Genomic DNA, 21970 nt, shown 5'->3' on the forward strand with positions numbered 1-21970 from the left:
CCCAGGCACTGCTCATCACTGCCCTCTGGCCCCAGGGATTAAACCAGGACCACTGCTCCAGCCCACCCTGTCATTTTGCACTCAGGTCCTTCAGTGCCTAGGATGAGACCACAAGTGCCTTGAATTTGTGGCTTCTGGAATAAGAATCCTGGGCAGAAGTGGGGAGCACCCAGCGTGGAAGTCATTTCTGCCATCCCCTGCCAAGACTTGTGGCAATTTAGGCTAAGACCTGGAGGGGACAACACAGTAACCGGCTGTGCTCTTCCACTGTTTTAGCCCCTGATGATAAGATTCCAGGCTGCCCTGAAGACCTATCTTAACCGGCAAATAGAGAAACTGAGGCTGGAGCTTCAAGAGCTGGTGCGTACCTGTCCCGCCTTCCACCTGGCTGTGCACCCGCATCTCCGTGACCCAGCTTCTCTCTCTGGTGCAGGGCGTGGCCACCAAGCAAAGCCGAGTCCAGCGGCAGGAGCTGGGGGTGGACCTTTACGGGGTCCAGCAGCACCTGGCCCGCCTGCAGATGCAGCTCGAGAAGAGCCATGACCGCCACTCGATCACAGCGTGCGAGAGGCGGAAGAAGGAGGAGGAGCTGCAGAGCGTGCGCTTGCTCTACGCCAGGACCTGCGAGACCGCCAACGAGGAGCGCAAGAAGCGTAAGGCGGCCCCGTGTCCTCGCAGGCGGCCCCGTGGCGCGGCCCCGCATGCCATAGAGACCCAAGGGGGCATCCTCACATGCCATCGTATCCCTGAATGCCATTGCAACCTGGTGGGGTGTTCCCAAGTGCCATCATGACCCCGAGGGTTGTCCCCACGTGCCATCACAGGGCTTCATGAAAGGCAAGCTGTGTTCCTGTACTGGAGGGGTTCCCAAACTTTTGGGGGAAGGAAGACATAAATGTCTTAAAATGTACCTAATTAGGCAAAGTAGCAAACACTGAAAGCCGGTAAGCGGGGTATTTGGAGTCAAAAGCGGGAGAGGCGGGCTTCCCTGGTGGCGCAGTGGTTAAGAATCCGCCTGCCAATGCAGGGGACACGGGTTTGAGCCCTGGTCCGGGAAGATCCCACATGCCGCGGAGCAACTAAGCCCGTGCCCGTGCGCCACAACTACTGAAGCTCGTGCGTCTAGAGCCTGTGCTTCGCAGCAAGAGAAGCCACCACAATGAGAAGCCCGTGCACAGCAACAAAGACCCAATGCAGCCCAAAATTAATTAATTAATTATTTTAAAAAATGCTGGAGAGGCTGGTGGGCTGCTGGGGTTGAAGATAGGGTATCCAGAAGGCAGGGAAGAGCGGGAATGGGCAGAGTTTAAATAGGTGGGGAGTTATAGGTGAGGCCAATCCAAAGCGCAGGAGCCCATGGTCCAGAGCCCTGCAGCCCCAGGATGTGTGGCAGATTACACGGAATAGGTGGCTTTGGAGCAGAAGAGACAGTGAGGGTGCGACTAGTCACCGTGCACTGTTCCTACCGAAGCAACAGCTCTGCACAGAGCGGAGGTCGTGGGCCACAGTGAACAGTGTGGTCACAGCAGGTTATTTCAGTTTTTGTGCTTTTTCATGTTTCCAACTTTCTTTAGCAACTCTGTGTTACTATTATAATGGGGAAAATAACCTAAAAGAATTTGGGAGAAACCAAAATCACACGTATATCCCAACTGTGGATGGAAAGAAGCATTTTGGACCCTGAGAAATGCAGGAGAGTTTTCTGGACAGAGTTGGGGAAGAGCACCCCTCCCTGAGTATCACCAAATTAACAGAACCTACCAAAAACAGAAGAGCACGACATTCACACTAAAACAATGGAGCCACGTCCTCCAGATATAACAGAATTTAGACCAGTCTGAAAGAGGACACAGGTCCCCCACCCCCTCCACACAGGAGAAGTGAGTGCCCACCAGCACCCCTCATCAGATCCTCAAGGTGTGGATGGGCTTCTAGAAAGATCCAGACATCTTCGTGGACACTCTGTCCTTTCTGGAAGTCACCAGGGAGCAGGAGCAGAAGCTCCTGAATTCTGGGCAGAATTCCAGAAGCAAGGACCCACCTAACGGCACCGTTTCTCCCTTCTTCAGACTAAAGAACTCGGGTTGCGGTCCCAGCCCTGCCTACCAGGTGCCGCCACTGCACTGTCCCGTAGGTGAAACGTGGGGCTTGGCCTCTGGAGAATGTCCACAGTTGACCTCCTCACTTAGGAGGGGCGTGAAGCCCACCAGTCAGTAAACCTTCACATCCAAATGTGAGTCATCAGTGTCAATCCCCAGACAGGAGAGCGGACGCCTCCACAGACACAGACCGGGTTCCGAAAACATAGCATACGCCAGCTGGTGTTCGACATGAGATTTTAGAGGACATCTCATCAGTCAAATGAGAACCAACTATTAGGGAAAAGGATACTCGGAATTAAAAAATAGAATCACCTCCCGCACCCCGCCCAAAGTACTAAATAGGCAAATCAGCACTGCTGGAAATTGAACAATTGAACTTGTGTACTAAAAGGTCAGTTTGAGGAATTCTGCCCAGAATTCAAAGCAAAAACCCAAAGTGATGGACGTTTTGAGAAGGAGATAAAAGACATGGACGGTAGGTCTGGTAAAGTCAGTATCCATGAGATAGAAATTCCAGGAGATTAGGGGCATTAACCAGTGACATCAGAGGAAAACGTTTGCATGAGTTCAAGAAAGATGAATCTTCAGATGTAAAGACTCATGGAGGGCCAGATGGGTGGAAGAAAAAATAAACATGCCTAGGCATAGTTGGTGAAATTTTTAAATTCTAAAGGTAAAGGGGAAAAAATGCCATAGAATTACAGACAGGACAAAACCAGACACTTCCTATGTTATTTAACCCACAAATGGGTGGAAAATTTGGGAAACTCTTCCCAGGCTTTTTTTTTTTTTTGGCTGCATTGGGTCTTTGCTGTGTGCAGGCTTTCTTTAGTTGCAGTGAGCAGGGGCTATTCTTTGTTGCAGTGCGTGGGCTTCTCACTGCGGTGGCTTCTCTTGTTGTGGAGCACCAGCTCTAGGTGCGTAGGCTTCAACAGTTGTGGCACGTGGGCTCAGTAGCTGTGGCTCGCGGGCTCTAGAGCGCAGGCCCAGCAGTTGTGACCCACGGGCTTAGTTGCTCCGCGGCATGTGGGATCTTTCCGGACCAGGGCTTGAACCCGTGTCCCCTACATTGGCAGGCAGATTCTTAACCACTGCGCCACCAGGGACACCACACCCCCACCCCCAGGCTTATTTTACAATGTTCAGTACAATCCTTACTGGAAAAGCTTACAACGTACAAAAACAGAAAACTATAAAGTGGTCCTACTTATGAGGTGTAAAAATCCTAAATAAAATATTAGCAAATATTAAATTTTTACTCAGCAACAAAAGATTAAGTTCAGCAATATATGAAAAGAAAAATACTTCCTAGTCAAGAGGGCTTAATTCTGGAATAATTTGAAATTAGGAAATCTACTGATTCATTGCATTATATTCTTAAAGGAGAGAGAACAAATAGATCTTCTGAGTGGATGTCAAATGGGTGTTTGGATAAAACTCATTGTCCATCCTAAACTAGGGTAGAAGGAAAGTTCTTTGTAAGTATTTATCAGCAACTAACAAGGCAGTTTTACTCAGAGGAAAGCCCTGGAGTAATCATAGTTAAGGAATGAGACGAGGATGCATTGTTTTGGAGGTTCCAGCCATGAAAGAAAACAGGAAAAATAAACGAAGTATAGATTCTGGGTATGAAGTCATGAAATTCATTCTCCACCAATGGTATGATTGTTTACCTAGCAGATTCAAGATCACTGATGAAAAAAACAGTTAAGAAATCTATAAAGTAACTGAATACCAGAGCTATAATTTTCTTTTCTACCAGTCATATCCAATTATGGATTATAATTTTTTAAAACCTCATCCATAATAGCTATAACAACCATAAAATACTGAGGAATAAGTCTAACAAGAAGCAAGTGAACCTATCTGAAGAAAAACAATAAAATTTTACTAAAGGACATAAAGCAGATTTAAATAAATGGAACAATCATGTAACCAGATGAGAGGATACAAATGTCATTTCTCTCCAAATTAATAAGTAGTTCAATGCAAGTCCAGTTAAAATCCATGATGGGATGTTTTGGGTGAACTTGAATTTATTTAACATAGTTATTTATTATTTTCAAGAAGTAATAATACAAAATTAAGGCACTCTGGGGTCTCCCCCGCCCCAGCCTCCAGCCACCTCCACAGAGGCACACGGTATTATTGATTCTTGTGTATTCTTTTAAAGATGTTTTTGCATATAAAAGCAAAGTTACAAGGGTTGTATTTTTTTCTATATTTTTTACACAAGTAGCTGCATATTATACCCACTGCTCTGTTCCTTGCTTTTTTCCCCTTATCAATGCATGCATGCAATACCTAAAAAGCTCTCCAATGATTTTCAAGTTCCAAGTTCACTTGGAACACTAAATGCACAAGAATATCCAAGAAAATTGTGAAAAGGAGGGATAATGAAGGGAAATTGTCCTATCAGGTATCAAAACACAGTATCAATGTACAGCAATAGAAACAAAATGGCACTAGAGAAAAAATGGGCAAACAGATCAATAGTGCGGAGTAGGGAGTTCCAGGAAATTTACTCAGGAATTTAGCTATTTACTGCAAATTGAAAATACAGGTTGTATTTTTAAATCACTAAATATTTTTGATCATTTGACCACCTGAAAATAAACACTTAGACTCTTATTTCACACTAAACAAATCCCGTTGACCCTGCAAATCTCTCTGGCTTCCTCTTCTGACACCAGGTCAAGAAAACTCTGCTTCTAGAGTGCTCAACTGCTCAGATCAGGCCCACCTGATCATTTCCCTTTTTGCCACAAAACACAATCACAGGCGTGACACTGGGGGCAGAGGTCATGGGAGGCATTTAAGACTCTAGCCACCCTGTTTTTATTACATGAAGGGCCCTTTGAAGCCTAATAGGTAAAAGACGACTATCCCACCTGTAGAAGAAGGGCCAATGGTTTGAGCGGGCAAGTCAGAGAAGGAAAAGGACAGCTGGTCTTCAAACTGTGAAAACAGACTTGATTTCACTAATGTTGAAAGAATATAAATTAAAAAGAATATTTGAAATATTGACTCTCAGTCATTCAGCCAGGAAAGGATAGAGGGGCAGAAGTGAGTGCCCTGAAGGATGGGTGGGCGAGCTCTCTGATTCAGGTGGGGGTGGATTAGTTGGCGCCCTCTGCCATAGAAAAGGGCCACAGACTGGGCGGCTTGAAGAACAGAAGTTTGTCTTCTTGTCATTCTGGAGGCCAGATGTCCAAGGTCAAGGTGTTGGCAGGGTGGTTCCTCCTGAGGCCAATCTCCTGGGCTTGTAGACAGCTGTCTTCTCCTTGTATCCTCACAAAGTCATCCTCTGTGTGTCTGTGTCCTAACCTACTCTTCTCATAAAGACATCAGTTGTTAGGGCCCACCCTGGTGACTTCATTTTATCTTAATTACCTCTTTAAAGACCCTCTCCCCAAATATACCCCCACCCCAGTCCACCCGGCAACCACTCTTTCTACAAAACCTCCCCCCTCGTTTCCCTGCATTTGCTCCATTCCCCTCCCCCATAACTCTTACCCACACAGGAGCCAAAGAATTCTCTAGTGTTAGGGTTTTTACAGTCATCTTAGATGTAAAAATAAAAAAAATTATTTTTCAAGTTTAAGTTCATCCTTCAAAATCACCTAACTCCAACATGATATTCACCCAGCAGCCTTTTGTTCTATAAATCTATTTTCTGTTTAGATCTACCCACTGAATAAGGAGTGCTCTACACAAGTGAGCCAGCAATTACTGGTTGAAGTCTATCTCCCTAAATAAACTGGTGTTCTAGCTTATAAATCAATCTCACGTGGGTTTCGTTCCAAGGAACCCATACTCCAGTGGTGCTCAGCCCACCCTTCAGGCTGGTTTCCTCCCAGGGGATTTAGGACTGTACCTGAGATTGCCAACCTCTAAGTGGTAAGAAATCTGTAAAATTCACATGAGGCCTCGTAACCTTGACACTTTCAGAACATCCTTAGACACGGAGAATCTCTAATATGTGGTGGGAATGGAGGGCTTATTGCAGTTGGTGGGCATAGATTACATATATTTCGTCTCTGCAACTAGACTGTAAAGTCTTTGATGGCAAAAGGTATGGGTCTTTGTAGTTTAAAGGCTGTTTCCCAGACCCACCCCACAGTGGGGGTAGGGGTGCTGCTTCCATGATGTCCGGTGTGCGATGCTGGGACACCCTCCCCCTCTCTCCCCAGTGGCAGCTCTGCAAACCGAGATGGAGACCCTGGCTCTGCATCTCTTCTACGTGCAGAACATAGACCAGGACGTGCGTGACGACATCCGGGTGATGAAGCGAGTCGTGAAGAAGTCGGAAGCCGAGCGCATGCGGGCCGAGTTGGAGAAGAAGCAGCAGGTATTCTGCAAAGATGACGCCCGTGTGACTATTTGCCACATCTTTGATTTCCTGATCTGATCAGCCCTGCCCTGCGTGAATACCGCAGCCCTGGGGGCCATGCCCAGCATGGGGTTGCTGACGTGGGTTGAGGTTGCTGGGGACCCATCTCACTGTGCATCTCGTCCCCTCCCTTCCAGGACCTGCACGTGGACCAGCTGACCACCCGAGCCAACCAGCTGGAAGAACAGATTGCCCTGTTCGAGGCCCAGTACCGCGCGCAGGCTGAGGACACCCGGACGCTCAGGAAGGCAGTGAGCGAGGTAAGCGCTCAGTGGCACAAGCGCCATCTGGCAGCGCCCAGGCAGTGCCTGCATGCCTGCAAGGAGACTGACTGAGCCCCCGGTTAGCCGGCCAGCCTCCTGCACATCTGTCTGTCAGAGCATCTGGCTGACCCACGTTGGGGACACAGTAGATACCAGCTGACTGATGGCCGGTATTCTTATTCCCACTGTAGCCAGTGATAGACTGAAAGGCCTCTCAGGAGCTGGGACATTCTGTCCTGCTTGCTGGGGCATCCTTAGCAAGTTCCTTAGCGACAGCAGGCCTCTTTCGGAGACGGCTGAAGTTTCCCTACCCGTTCTCAGCCTGGGCAGCCAGTGCTCCAGGGCAGTGCCCACATCTCCCTTCCCGTGTGGAGTAAGGGACGGCACGGGCTCAGTGCAGCTCCAAGTTCAGTGGCCAGCACTGGAAACCAAAGTGGCTGTGACCTTTTTTTTTTTAATCTGTGAGTCACCATCTGCATTCATACGTGCAGTGATGACACAAAGGAAACAACCCACTTTTATTGAAGGAGAGACAAATGGGCTTGAACAAATGAACAAACACACCTGGGTCCACATGGGAAAGCGTCCAGTGCTTGCCAACCTATGAATATACTTAACCTAGAATGTGCTCCCATCAGAATCTCAGGGGGGAAAAACCTTATTAGTTAGCAAAGTGATTCTTAATTTTAATCTGAAAAATAAATTCAGAGGACTAGCAGAGAATTGTCCAGGGAGGAAGGTTCATGAAGGCTGGCCCCCGGTCCCAGTTTGCCCGGAAATGACAGATTTCCCGAGACGTGGGACTTTCTGGGCTAGAACCAGGGGAGTCCAAGACAAACCGGAATGGTGGGTCCACCTAGCATTAAATACTATAAAGCCCTAGAGGCTAAAATAATGAATTACTGGAGTCAGGGACAGACAGGTAGGCTGTGGGAGCCTGTGAGAGAGCTCAGAATCAAGGAAACGTTTATATGGAAATTTCATGGATTATAAATTAATGGAGAGCGAGTGAATTATGCACCCGGTGGTGTTGGGACATTTGGTTAATCATTTGGGGAAAAAAATCAAATCTTTTCCTCATACCACACACTAAAATTCCACATGGGATCAAGTATTGAAACAAGGGAAACTGTACCAGAAGAAAGAAAAAGATAAATATTTATAAAGCCCTGGGTTGGAGAGGCCTTTCTAAGCATAACACCAGTAAGTTTGGTGGTGCAAAGAGATTTTGAAAATCAATTCAGAATCTGCCGTGTGCGATTCTGCTCTGTGATGATTGTGTACACACACACACACACACGATGCTGTAGTTTTCTTTCATTACGTCTTTTTTGCCTCCCGCCCCTCCCTGCTGGCTGTGTGCCATCGGGGCAGGACCGTCCCACGTTTGTTCATCCTGCATTCCTGCACCCAGAACAGGGGTCCCATGGCAGGTACGACACAGACATTGACGACAGACGAGAGCGGGACAGGGGTTCTCCCACCAAGCTGGCAAAGACGAACAAGGCAGGGGAATTGGGGCTCCCATACTGATGGCGGGGGTGCAGTCTGTCTTCATCAAGATCCTTATTCAAGGGCAATACTGTACTGCATGTCAGGGACACCCACCCCGCTCCCCAGCAAGCTCTCCCAAAATATCACTGTTTGGACTTCATTCCAGGGAGAATAGGCATGCAAATAAAATTTCTGTATACATTACATACTTCACGAACAAAATGAATAGAGAGTCACTGGGGACACAGTGCTGTATGTGATAACGAAGAAAGTCCCAAGAAGAGGACATTAGTTAAACAAATTATGATATATCCATGCAGTGGAGGACTATCCCACCAATAAAATAAATATTTACTGGCATGGAAACCCATTCACAATATGCTACTTTTTATTTTTATTTTTAATGTTTATTTATTTGGCTGCACCGGGTCTTAGTTGTAGCATGTGGGATCTTAGTTGTGCCATGCGAACTCTTAGTTGCAGCTTGTGGGCTCTTAGTTGCGGCATGCATATGGGATCTAGTTCCCTGACCAGGGATCGAACCCTGGCCCCCTGCATTGGGAGCACAGAGTCATAACCGCTGGACCACCAGGGAAGTCCCGCTACTTTTTTTTTTTTTTTTTTTTAAATAAATTTCTGTTGTTTAAGCCACCAGTTGATGGCAATTTTTTTTTTTACACTGTATTTATTTATTATTTATGGCTGTGTTGGGTCTTCCTTTCTATGCGAGGGCTTTCTCTAGTTGCGGCAAGTGGGGGCCACTCTTCATCGTGGTGCGCGGGCCTCTCACTATCGCGGCCTCTCTTGCTGTGGAGCACAGGCTCCAGACGCGCAGGCTCAGTAACTGTGGCTCATGGGCCTAGTTGCTCCGCGGCATGTGGGATCTTCCCAGACCAGGGCTCGAACCCGTGTCCCCCGTATTGACAGGCAGATTCTCAACCACTGTGCCACCAGGGAAGCCCCCCGCTACTTTTTAATACTAAGTTACAAAACAATAATAGGATATGATTGCTTAAACACACACACACACACACACACACACACACACACAAAACACACACACACACAGGAAGATAACACCGGGGTGTTAGAAATGGTAAACGCTAAGTTGTGGGATTATTTTTATTTTCTTTTTGCTTATTTCCATATTCTAATTTGAGTAGAATAAACACTTTTTTTGATGAGGAGTGTGTTTAAAACATTTAAAGACTGAATTCAGCCTCGATTTTTGCATCTCAGCCTGTACCTTGGTCAGCAGGCCCTTGACCGGCAGCCTTGGGGAGTCGGGGGGCACCTGCCTCTGGCTGACCAGCCCCACAGAGCCCAGCCTGGGGAGGAGCCCAGTGGTTTTGGTACCTACTGCCTCGGCCGGGCACTGTTGGGCAGTGCACAACCTACTCCACGGCACAGAGCAACCTCCTCAGTTAATAACTTACCCAAATCCAGAAATGTCTCACCAGTCATGGTATAATTAATTCATACCACTTTATGCTCTATAATAATAATAATGAATAGATGATTTTTTAAAGCCCTGACACCTGAGAGTGGGATCCCCAGGGGTGATGCCTCCTTTCACGTCCAGCTCCACCCTTTTATCGTCCCTGTGAGTGTTCAAGGCCACTCTGACTTCCTCCAGCATCTACCGTGCACATCCACCAAGAGCAGACGCTGCTGGGACTCAGCACCTCCACAGAGATGCTCGTGGCCTAATGGGGGTCTCACCCGAGCTCCCACTCAGTGCCCCTTCCAGGAATCAGCACGAGGCCAACTTGCTAACGGTGCAATGATTCCACTGAAATGACCATCAGGACATTCTGAGCACCACACGACACAGCAATTGTGGTCGAGCTAAGAACGTGCTGGGTGTACAGGCACCATCCCCTCTGATCCGACGGCCGCAGGATGTGGGTACTGTTACTGTTCCCGTGTCACAGCTGGGGCTCAAGGCTCAGGCAGGTGTTAGACAGGTCTTTAGAGCCATGTTTAATTTGACATGTGTCCTTCTGCTGATGCAGATAAAGAAAAGCATGGGTGACAGAGAAGGAAGATGATTCAGGAAGCTCGGGGCTCTCCGACATCCTTTTGGGGCTCTGAGCTTAATGACATAAGACCAACATCCAAGTAACCTCAACGCTCCACTGCAGGCCTGCATGGAAATAGATGCCATCAACATGGAGAAAAAGCGCATCCTGCAGCAGTGGGCCACCAGCCTGGTGGGCATGAAGCATCGCGACGAGGCTCACAAGACCATCCAAGAGGCACTCAGGTACAGGCGGCCCTTCTGGTTGCCATGGAGGTGGGCCAGGTGGCTCAGGACCACGGGGGGGTCTGGGCGAGCGGGGAGAGCTCGTGACAAGTGTGGGAACGCGGAGGCGGGTGCGGAGTGGACTCCACGCCCAGCTCCTCACAGGTGAGCACGGAGTGCCCATCCTCGGCTCTCCTGGGACAAAGGGGTGCACCTGCAGCCCCGCAGCCCTTCGGCCCCAGCTTCCGCCCTGAAGCCACCCTTATTGTTCACCCAGATTTCAGTGTTTCTTAAATCCTTTCAAACTTTCCGTGGCACCAGGAGCAGCAAAGCTTTCACGCTCAGATTTCCTGGGAGGATTAAGGAGAAACAGTGAGAGAGAGAGAGAAAGAAAAAGGGGTATTTATCTTGGGGAGATAAAGGTGTCCCTTTGATTTGCAGTTTCACCACCTGTGTGCAGAAACTTCATCCCTTCTCTATTGTTCTGCCAAGGGCTGAGTTCCATCCGAAATCCTGCTTTAATCTCCATGAAAAGGGAAGGAAGAGGCCCCCCTCGCGTTCCCCTCTCACTTCTAGCGAGGGCTGGACGTGTAGCCTGGGCGGGGTGCTGGAGACAGGCTTCCAGACACAGCACTGCCTGAATTCCCCAAACCTCCAGGGTGCTTGGGGCCCAGATGTGGAAGCCGGTTCTGGAGGGAGCACATCATAGCTCGACTCGACCTCAGAAAAACAAAAACGGAGGGACTGATTGTTTTTAAAACAAGCCATTTTACATGGGTAATGCTGGCTTAAAAATACTCGTTTCCTTCATTTCCCTGAGTCGATGAGAGAAAGCCAAAGGGAGAATCATGGAATTGTCCAGGCAAAGTCCGGCTAAAGATCTGCTTTCCCTTTAAACACGCAGGTGGAGGAACCGGGCGGGCTCAGGGCTGTGGGGTTGGGCTCCTCTCTACCCTGCCCCCTGGGGCTGCTGGCCTACCCACTCCCGCTGTGTCTGCCCCCTCAATGCTGTCCTGTGTTTGGTGCAGGAGAGGCCTTGGCCTGTGGGCAGCTTTTTCCTCCTGCCCAACGTCGACCTTGAGTAAGGTTGAGGCTGGGAGTCTCATGGCCTGTGCCCCCCACAGGGACCCCCCCATTGTCCAGCACTTCCTGTGTGTGTGTGTTTTGTGTGTGTGTGTGTGTGTGTGTGTGTGTGTGTGTAAGCAATCATATTCTATTATTGTGGGTCCCTACCACACAGAGACTTGAAAGGCAGCAGCTCCTACGGAATCTTTGTAGTTAGTGACAAAGTCGCATTAGGAGTGCCTCCCAACCACAGGTGAAGAATCATGTTGAGGCTGCAGCAAACACTGAAAGTCATACATTCAAAGCAAATGGGTCATTTCCATGTGAAACGTCTCAGAACAAGCCAGAAAATACAAAGACTATACTGTGCTCAACTTGGGATGGGGGGGATACCCTGCCTAGAATTTACACCCTCTCAGGGATAGGGACACAAACAGGTCCCCTTGTGCCCTGGTATCTGCCTCTGTCATACCTCCCGACAGGAAACGTGTGGGACAGGCAGGGCTCAGCACCTCTGCTGGGTGTTAATCTATCAGCTTTATCGCTTTGAGATCCTGTAACAGGTTCCCTCTTAATCCTCAGATGGATTGGGCCAAGCTTCAGACATATTCTAGATTCCACCAGTTCTTTTCATTCTGTTTATTTTCCACTGGTATCTGTTAATCAAGGACTTTTTTTAATCAATTTTTTTATTGAAGTACAGTTGATTTACAATGTTGTATTAATTTCTGCTGTACAGCAAAGTGATTCAGTTATACATATGTAGACATTTTTTAAATATTCTATTCCATTATGGTTTATCATGGGATATTGACTATAGTTCCCTGTGCTCTACAGTAGGACCTTGTTGTTTATCCATCCTATATATAAAAACTTATATCTGCTAACCCCAACCTCCCACTCCATCCCTCCCTCAACCCCCTCCCCCTTGGCAACCACCAGTTTGTTCTCTATGAAGGACATTTTTAAAGAGTGTCTTTTTTATTTTATTATTTTTTTTATTTCTGGCCATTCTGTGGGTCTTGTGGGATCTTAGTTCCCTGATCAAGGATTGAACCCGAGCCACAGCAGTGAAAGTGCCGAGTCCTGGACCACTGGACCGCCAGGGGATTCCCAAGTGTGTCTTTTTTAAAAATAATTTTTATCAAGGGTAAGTGATCACATTACAGGAAATTAGAAAAACAGAGATAAAGATTTAAAATACCACAGTCTTTCTCCTTTTGTGACAATGACAGTTGATTAGCTAGCATTCTGGTGTCTTTTCCCCCATGCATGTTTTACTGAGTGTTCAGATTTGTGTCATAAATATTGGATGTCTTATTGTTATTGTTATTGTCAAATTCTAGGTATTTATAAGGCTTCTACTTCCTAAAAAAGAAAATGAGTAACTTTTAAAAGTTTGGTTTATTGAGGATAATTTATGTACAAATTTATTATGTAAATTATTAGTGTTATGTAAAAAGTTATCCTTTTTCAGAGCACAGTTCAGTTCAGCAAATGGACAGACGCAAGTAGCCATCATACACTCAAGATATCAGCTATTTCCTGCATCCCAGAAGTCAGTACCTCTTCCCACCTCCAGCCCCCAGCAACCCTGATCTGCTTTCTGTTCCTATAGTTTGGTCATTTCTAGAATGTCATATAAACAGGATCACACAATACGTAGCTTTTCTTGTCTAGCTTTTTTTTCACTTTGCACAGTGCTTTGAGAGTCAGCCTGATGTTACAAGATCAGTTGCTGAGTAGTAGGCCCTCATGTGGATATATCAACATTTGGTTGTTTCCAGTTTGGACGGTAGCATGACCAGAGTTGCTGTGACATTGTGTGCAGGTCTTGGTGTGGGAATGCAAAATGGAACAGACCACTTTGGGAAACACTTTGGCAGCGTTTGAGATTCCCAGCCATTCTCATCCTCACCAACACTTAATAGTGCCGTCATTTAAATTTTAGCCATTAGTAGATATGTTGTGGTGTCCTGTCGAGATTTTAATTTGCATCTTCCTAATGACCAATGATATTGAACGTCTTTTCATGTGAGTATTTGCCATGCATATATCTTCTCTGATAAAAGGTGTCTTTTGCTCATTTTTAAAAATTGAAGTATAGTTATTTACAATGTTTCAGGTATGCCGCAAAGTGATTCAGATATATATATATACATATATATATATATATATATATGTATATATACTTTTCCATTGTAGGTTATTACAAGGTATTGAATATAGTTCCCTGTGCTATCGTTTATCTATATATCTGTTAATCCCAAATTCCCAATGTATCTCTCTACCCCCTTTCCCTTTGGTAACCGTAAGTTTGTCTTCTATGTCTGTGAGTCTATTTCTGTTTTGTAAATAAGTTCATATGTATCATTTTTTTAGATTCCACATATAAGTGATATCATATATTTGTCTTTCTCCGACTGACTTACTTCGCTTAGTATGATAATCTCTAGGTCCATCCATGTTGTTGCAAGTGGCATTATTTCATTCTTTTTATGGCTGAGTAATTGCATATATATGTGTGTGTGTCCATGTGTGTATATATATATATATATATATATATATATATATACATACACACATACCACATCTTCTTTATCCATTCATCTGTCGATGGACATTTAGGTTGTTTCCATGTCTTGTCTATTGTAAACAGTACTGCTATAAACACTGGGGTGCAGGAATCTTTCTGAATTAGAGTTTTTGTCTTTTCTGGATATATGCCCAGGAGTGGGATTGCTGGATCATATGGTAACTCTATTTTTAGTTTTTTAAGGAACATCCATACTGTTTTCCATAGTGGCTGCAGCAATTTACATTCCTACCAACAGTGGAATGTAAATTTTTCTCCACACCCTCTCCATCATTTATTATTTGTAGACTTTTTGATGATGACCGTTCTGACTGGTGTGAGGTGATACCTCATTGTAGTTTTGATTTACATTTCTCTGATTATTAGCAATGTTGAGCATCTTTTCATGTGCCTGTTGGCCATCTGTATGTCTTCTTTGGAGAAATGTCTATTTAGATCTTCTGCCCATTTTTTGATTGGGTTGTTTGTTTTTTTTATGTTGAGCTGTTTGAGCTGTTTGTGTATATTGGAAATTAATCCCCTGTCAGTCACATCATTTGCAAATATTTCCTCCCAGTCTGTAGGTTGTCTTTTTGTTTTGTTTATGGTTTCCTTTGCTGGGAAAAACCTTTTAAGTTTAACTAGGTCCCATTTGTTTATTTTTGCTTTTGTTTCCATTACTCTAGGAGATAGATCCAAAAAAATATTGCTGTAATTTATGTCAAAGAGTGTTCTGCCTATGTTTTCCTCTAGGAGTTTTATAGTATCCAGTCTTACATTTAAGTCTTTAATCCATTTTGAGTTTATTTTTGTATATGGTGTTAGAGAATGTTCTAATTCATTCTTTTACAAGTAGCTGTCCAGTTTTCCCAGCACTACTTATTGAAGAGAATGTCTATTCTCCATTGTATATTCACGCCTCCTTTGTCATAGATTAATTGACCATAAGTATGTGGGTTTATTTCTGGGCTCTCTATTCTGTTCCATTGATCTATGTGTCTGTTTTATTGTGCCAGCACCATACTCTTTTGATTACTGTAGCTTTGTAGTGTAGTCTGAAGTCAGGGAGTGTGATTCCTCCAACTCTGTTCTTCTTTCTTAAGATTGTTTTGGCTATTCAGGATATTTTGTGTTTTCATACAAATTTTAAAACTTTTGGTTCCAATTCTGTGAAAAATGCCATTGGTGATTCGATAAGGATCACATTGAATGTGTAGATTGCTTTGGGCAGTATGGTCATTTTAGCAATATTCATTCTTCCAATCCAAGAACATAGTATATCTTTCCATCTGTTTGTGTCATCTTCAATTTCTTTCATCAGTGTCTTTTAGTTTTCAGAGTACAGGTCTTTTGCCTTCTTACATAGGTTTATTCCTAGGTATTTTATTCTTTTGCTCATTTTTAAACTGAGTGGTTTATCTGATTATTGAGTTATGAGTTCTCATATGTTCTGGATACAAGTCGTTTACCAGATGTGTATTTTGAAAATGTTTTTCCCCAGGCTGGCTTGTAATTTCATTCTCTTAACAGTGTTTTTTGAAGAGCCAAAGTTTTAAATTTTGATGAATTCCAATTTATTAATTTTTTTCTTTCATAGTTCATGCTTTTTATGTCCTCTCTAAGAAATCTTTGCCTGACCTAGAGTCATAAAGATTTTCTCTATGTTTTCTGCTAAAGTTTGATAATTTTAGCTCTTCCATTTAGGTATATGATCTATTTCAAGTTAATTTTATTATGGTCTGAGGTTCAGTCTTTTTTTGCATGTCCATCTCCAGTTGTCTTAGCACCCTTGGTGAAAAGACCATCCTTTCTCCACTGAAATACTGTGGCACCTTTGTCAGAAATCAGTCAATTGTGTGTGTGTGTGTGTGTGTGTGTGTGTACACTCTCCATCCTGTTCTATTGATCTATTTGTCTTTCACCAATACCACATTGTCTTCATAAGTACAGCTTTATAGAAAGTCTCTAAATCAGACACTGGGAGTCCTTTTTCTTCTGTTACAAACTTATTTTGGCTATTCTAGGTCCTTTGGATTTCCATATGAATTTTAGAATTAGCTTGTCAATTTCTGGGGGAAAAATGCCTACTGGCATTGAGATTGGAAATGCATTGAGACTATAGAGCAGTTTGAGGAGAATTGACACCTTCATAATATTGAATCTTCTGCTGCGTGAACACAGCATATCTCTTCAGTATCTTTTTTTTTTTTTTTAATGTGTGCAGGTGTTTATTGCTATACTGGTGAAATTGGGGAAAGAACAGAAAACTGGATAGAGCCTAATCGTATACCAATGAGATATTTAAAATACTGGTCATTGAAAAGAATTAAGGCAATTTCTATGTACACTGATAATGAATATCTCTAAGATACAACACAAGAAAAAGTAAGGTGCAGAATAGGATATACTAAGCTTCCACTTGTAATTTTTTAAGTGGAGAGAAATACATAAACACCCACAAACATAATGTTTATATATGCACAAAATATATCTGGCAAGACATTTAAGAGACAGTAACAGGTTGCTTGGGGAAGAGAGTTCAAGGCCCAGGAATAGATGTGAGAAAAATATGGAAGGTATTATTCTAGTTCAAGAAGACAGTACTTTTTGAATTGTTGAATAAGAACTTATTCAAAGGATAAGATACCATAAGTAGAGAAAAGCATGCTTAAAGTACAGCAGGACAGCACAGAATGAAAGGGAAAAAATGTCTCACACACAAAAATGCAAATTCCATTATCCAGGATCTGCATTTTTTACCTTGTCATTACTTATGGGTATTTCCATGACCAGTATGCTGAGGGGATTTGAAGAGACAGCCACCTGTGTTCCTCCCAGCCACACCATTCACTGTGTGCCTCTAATGCTTTAAGCTTCGTGTTCACGAGTACAAAACTGAGATAACAGCATATCCTTTCCAGGGTTATGGTCATGACTAAAGGAGATGGGCTGGCGCCAACCATTCCCCACCCACAAGCACAAGGCAACAGTTTCCTGCCCTTTCCCCCTCCCATAATCACAATATTAGAAGAGTTTTAGACTTGGACTTGAGATGGATAATAGTTCTTTTAACTTTTATTTTTATTTATTTTTTTTATTTTTGGCTGCACAGCATGCAGGATCCTAGTTCCCCAACTAGGGATTGAACCCATGCCCCCTACAGTGGAAGGATGGAGCCCCAACCACTGGACTGCCAGGGAAGTCCCGGATAATAGTTCTAATACATTAGAAAATATTAGTCAAGATTCGATTACTATTGGGACTTCCCCGGCAGTCCAGTGGTTAAGACTCCATGCTTCCACTGCAGGAGGTGTGGGTTGGATCTCTGGTCAGGGAACTAAGATCCCACGTGCCGTGCGGTGCGGCCAAAAAATAATAAATAAATAAATAAATAATATGCGAACGTCATAAAAAATTTAAAAAAAAAGATTCGACTACTATTAAAAGAGTTGGTTTCCTAATTTCTTTCTCTCCACTCTGTGAGCTTCCTCTGAGCAGGGCACCACCATACACATTGGTGTTCCGATGTCCTAGCTTTGCTCTTTCAATTTTGGCAGCGAATGCCAGCATCAGGTCAAGTCCATGGATGGCGAGCTCGAAGCCTGTAAGAAATCCATCATAAAGGAGGAAGAAAAGAACGAGAAGCTGGCCAGTATCCTGAACCGGGCAGAGACAGAAACCAGCCTGATGCAGAAACTGACTTCGCAGTGCCTGGCCAAGGAGGAGGCCCTGCAGAACGAGTTCAACACCTGCAGGCTCACCCTGCTGGACACGGAGGACGCACTGGGCAAGGCCCACATGGTACGGTCATGTCTCCCACCCGCAGGGCAAGCCTCCCCGACCTCCTTCACAGCACCCACCCTCTAGCTCTTCCTTTCCAGGAATACACGGCAACCATGGGCGAATTGCAGACTCTCCACCAGACCATCCAGCATGAGCTGGCGCTGAGGAGGAAGATGGATGCCTCCATCGTGGAGAAGCTGCAAGAGCACATGACCTCCAACAAGATGACCAAGTCCTTCCACCAGCTCATCCTGAAGCTCCAGAAGGAAAAGACCAACCTGGTATGCCACCTGCACACACCCGGGCCTCGAAAGGCAGGTGCCCTCAGGGAGAGCAGGCATTGGGGCGCCTCTCGCAGGGAACAGACCACATGCGGTGGAATGGGCGGGAGCAAGGGGCACTCAGCATGTTCATTCATCTTTCATTTTTTTCTAGTTGAAAAGGAATGCATTTTTATTGTAGAAAACCTAGAAGTACAAAAAGGCATAGGAGGAAAATAAGACAGCTGCAGTCCCACCATCCAGAGATAATCTCTTCTGAAATTGTGGTGTATTTCCTCTGGAAATTTTTCGAAACACACACGGTCATACTCATACACACAAAGACACACAGAAACACACGTGCACATACACATCCCCACGTGCACACATCCCCACGTGTGAGCAAACACACGCATACTCGTTCACACACACGCCAACATGCACACATTTGTGCAACATGTTCACATACATGAACACACGTGTGAAGACACCTGTGCACACACAACCCTAGAGGACATAGGACTCTTACTATATACCAGTTTTTAATCCACTCTAATCCATTTACATTAACTTTAATGAAATACAACACAGAGAGAAAAGTGCACAAACAAGTGTAGTTGTCAATGAATTTTTCACTATGTATGTAGTGTTTTATTTTACATTATTGACCACATTCAACATAACATTTTCCATTAAATATTCTTAGAAGAAGTACATGTTGGCTTATGCATCACATTTCATCCTACAAATGTATGTGTTTTGTTCAACAGTTCTCTCATTAGACACTTCAGGTTGCTTCTAGGTTTTAAACTTTATAAATAACTCAGCACTGAACATGCTTGCTCACACATCTTTGTCCACATGTCTGAGGATAAATTGCTGCAGCAGAAACCCTGGTCAAACTGGTAGGAGCATTTTAAATGGATTGTGGAGTTGCCCAAGCCTCTGCCTCCCCAGGGTGTGCCTGGAGGTCCTGAGTGAATGTGATTGGCCCACCTGGCCTGGGGACCCCCCCCCCTACCCCTGTCATGAGCTCTCTCCTGCTCCCCCAGGGGTCTTGCTTTTCTCTGAGTGGGGGGGGGGGTCCCTGTGTCCTTAGAAAAGCAATTTGTTACTTAAATAGTTTCTTCTTTGGCTCTTCCTGTGATGTGAACCCCTGCCTCGGGGCTGCTGTCTATCTGGCTAGCAGCCTGAAGCACCTCACCCCTCCCAGACACCTGGGAGGAGACCAGCTCGCTCCTGGCCTGGTGTGCCAAGGAACCAGGGAGACAGGGCTGGAACCAAGACCACCCATGCCTGGATCTCCTTGAGAGGCCCTAGCTGATGCTGGTGGAGTATTTCCAGTTCTTATTCTGGGAAGTGGGGGCAAGACTACCTGCTGGGAGCAAAACTGGGGGTGGGGGGCAGTGTGTACTGGAGAAGCTATGGAGTGTGGTGGGTGTGAAGTAAACCTGCCCGGCCCTGCTGCAGCACCACAGAGGCCGGTCCCCTGGCCCCCAGGTGCCGCTCGTCCCCAGCCACCCACGTAGGCGGCCCATGTACTACCACTCATGTCCACAAGAGGGCAATAAGGAGTCCAGGTCCAGCATTTGTTGCAACAATTGGTGGGCAGCAGGTGTACTACCACCCAAGTCCACAGGAGAGCAGTAGAGAGTCCTGGGCCAGCGTTCATTGGAACAATTGATGGGCGGCATGTGTAATACCACTGATGTCCACAGGAGGGCAGTAAAGTCCTGGTCCAGCATCTGTTGCAACAATTGGTGGGCAGCAGGTGTACTACCACCCATGTCCACAGGAGGGCAGTAAAGAGTCCTGGGTCAGCGTTTGTTGCCATTGGTGGGTGGCACATGTCCTACCACCCATGTCCACATGAGGGCAATAAGGAGTCCTAGTCCAGCATTTGTTGCAACAGTTGGTGGACAGCAAGTATACCACCACCCATGTCCACAGGGTGGCAGTAAAATCCTGGTCCAGCATCTGTTGCAACAACTGGTGGGTGGCAGGTGTACTACCACCCATGTCCACAGGAGGGCAGTAAAGAGTCCCAGGCCAGCATTTGTTACAACAATTGGTGGGCAGCCCATTACTATCACCCATGTCCACAGGAGGGCAGTAAAGAGTCCCAGGCCAGCATTTGTTGCAACAATTGGTGGGCAGCCCATTACTATCACCCATGTCCACAGGAGGGCAGTAAAGAGTCCTGGGCCAGCATTTGTTGCAACAATAGCCAGCAGATGCAAGTCCAGCTCTGGAAAGGGGGCACTTTTCCCAAACTGCGCATTACACCCCGTGGGCTGGTGGCAGACAGGGTGGGCATATCTGGGACCACCACCCATGTCCACAGGACGGCAGTAAAATCCTGGTCCAGCATCTGTTGCAACAATTGGTGGGTGGCAGGTGTACTACCACCCACGTCCACAGGAGGGCAGTAAAGAGTCCTGGGCCAGCATTTGTTACAACAATAGCCAGCAGGTGCAAGTCCAGCTCTGGAAGGGGGCACTTTTCCCGAACTGCTCATTACACCCCATGGGCTGGTGGCAGACAGGGTGGGCATATCTGGGACAAGGAGCAGAGATTGTGGAGGGACAGAATCATCCACAGCTGGGTCCAGAGGGAGGGCAGGCACAGGTGAACCATGGGGCCTACACAGTTAGTTCAGGAGCAGTACTGATGTCCCAGGAGGAGGCCAGGGTGGTCTCAACAAAGGGGACAAACAGCCCGAGGGGACTGAGGGGAGGTCGGGGTGCTCTGGTTGGCCTGGTTGGTGGCTGAAAGGGGACTTAGGAACTGAAGCCCTTCCAGGGTGGCTAGCACTGGGGTAGAGAGGAAGGCAGGGCCCCTGTGAAGACCCATTGACCTTGGATGGTCTTGGCAAAGAAAGGGACAGGTGGATAGCCAGAGCTCAGAGGGGCCAGAGGGGCCAAGGTGTGACCGCAAGGAGCTGGGTGACTTGAGATGCCGGCAGGGTCTGGCTTTAAACCTAGGAATGTCCTGGAAAGCCATGCACGATGGCTGGTCAGAGAGTGCATGTGTGACAGAGCCAGCTGGGGTCATGTGGGGAGGGGCAGAGATGACCCTGGGAGACTAGGAGTTGATGGGAGCCACAGGCTGGTAGAGAGCTGAGGATTTGCATGGGCAGGAACTAGTGGGCAACCAATGGAGAGGGGCTGGCTAGCAAGGTCAAGGCAGAGCCACAGCTCGGGGAAAAGGGCCCTGATCCCAAAGTGAGCCCGAGCTGCCTCCCTCCCTGATTCTCACAAGTATCCGTATGATCAACCCTCCATTGTAGGAAAGAATGGAGCAAATCTGTCTTCGGAAGCCAACAGAGGAGGCAGGGTGGGCTGGCCCAGCCTTCAGGACAGTGGCAGCCCCGAGGAGCCCTGGGCATTTCTGCCCTGGGCCGAAGCTCCCACCCCCAGAACCAAGGTTGGCGAGAGCCCCAGGGTCACAAGCCTCCGGCCAAGTGGCAAGTGACACCCCACAGTACAATCTTTTCTCTCAAGGACTGTGTCCAGCTTTTCCAGTGAAATGTAAGGACATTTGTCCCATCAAATAGAAATTAGAAGTTGGTGTTTGTCACAACATTATTTAGAGTCGGAATGTTGATAACAGATTGACAAGCTCAAAGAAGGCAGGCATCTTGGTTTTCCTCACCAAAACACACGAGCTGTCAAGAGCAGTGCCCCATGATCATTGTGGAACAGATGACATTCCCAGGGACAGCTGTGACTTGCTTCCTAATCTCTGTTACAAATATGACTGAGTATTACACAGCCATTAAAAATGACAT

The 21970-nt window shown here is 46.1% G+C and overlaps 1 protein-coding gene across 1 annotated transcript in view; it reads left to right on the plus strand.

Moving 5' to 3' along the window:
• CCDC40 (coiled-coil domain 40 molecular ruler complex subunit) overlaps window positions 1-21970 on the plus strand; it is a 41760-nt gene that overhangs the window by 9383 nt on the left and 10407 nt on the right. The window contains exons 6-12 of the mRNA XM_068530843.1: window positions 277-360; window positions 434-653; window positions 6296-6453; window positions 6633-6755; window positions 10397-10518; window positions 17695-17938; window positions 18019-18201. Coding sequence (XP_068386944.1) covers window positions 277-360; window positions 434-653; window positions 6296-6453; window positions 6633-6755; window positions 10397-10518; window positions 17695-17938; window positions 18019-18201 — 1134 coding nt within the window. The remainder of the gene's footprint in view (window positions 1-276; window positions 361-433; window positions 654-6295; window positions 6454-6632; window positions 6756-10396; window positions 10519-17694; window positions 17939-18018; window positions 18202-21970) is intronic.

Source organism: Eschrichtius robustus, chromosome 20 (assembly GCF_028021215.1).
Source record: "Eschrichtius robustus isolate mEscRob2 chromosome 20, mEscRob2.pri, whole genome shotgun sequence".
Lineage (NCBI taxonomy): Eukaryota > Metazoa > Chordata > Mammalia > Artiodactyla > Eschrichtiidae > Eschrichtius > Eschrichtius robustus.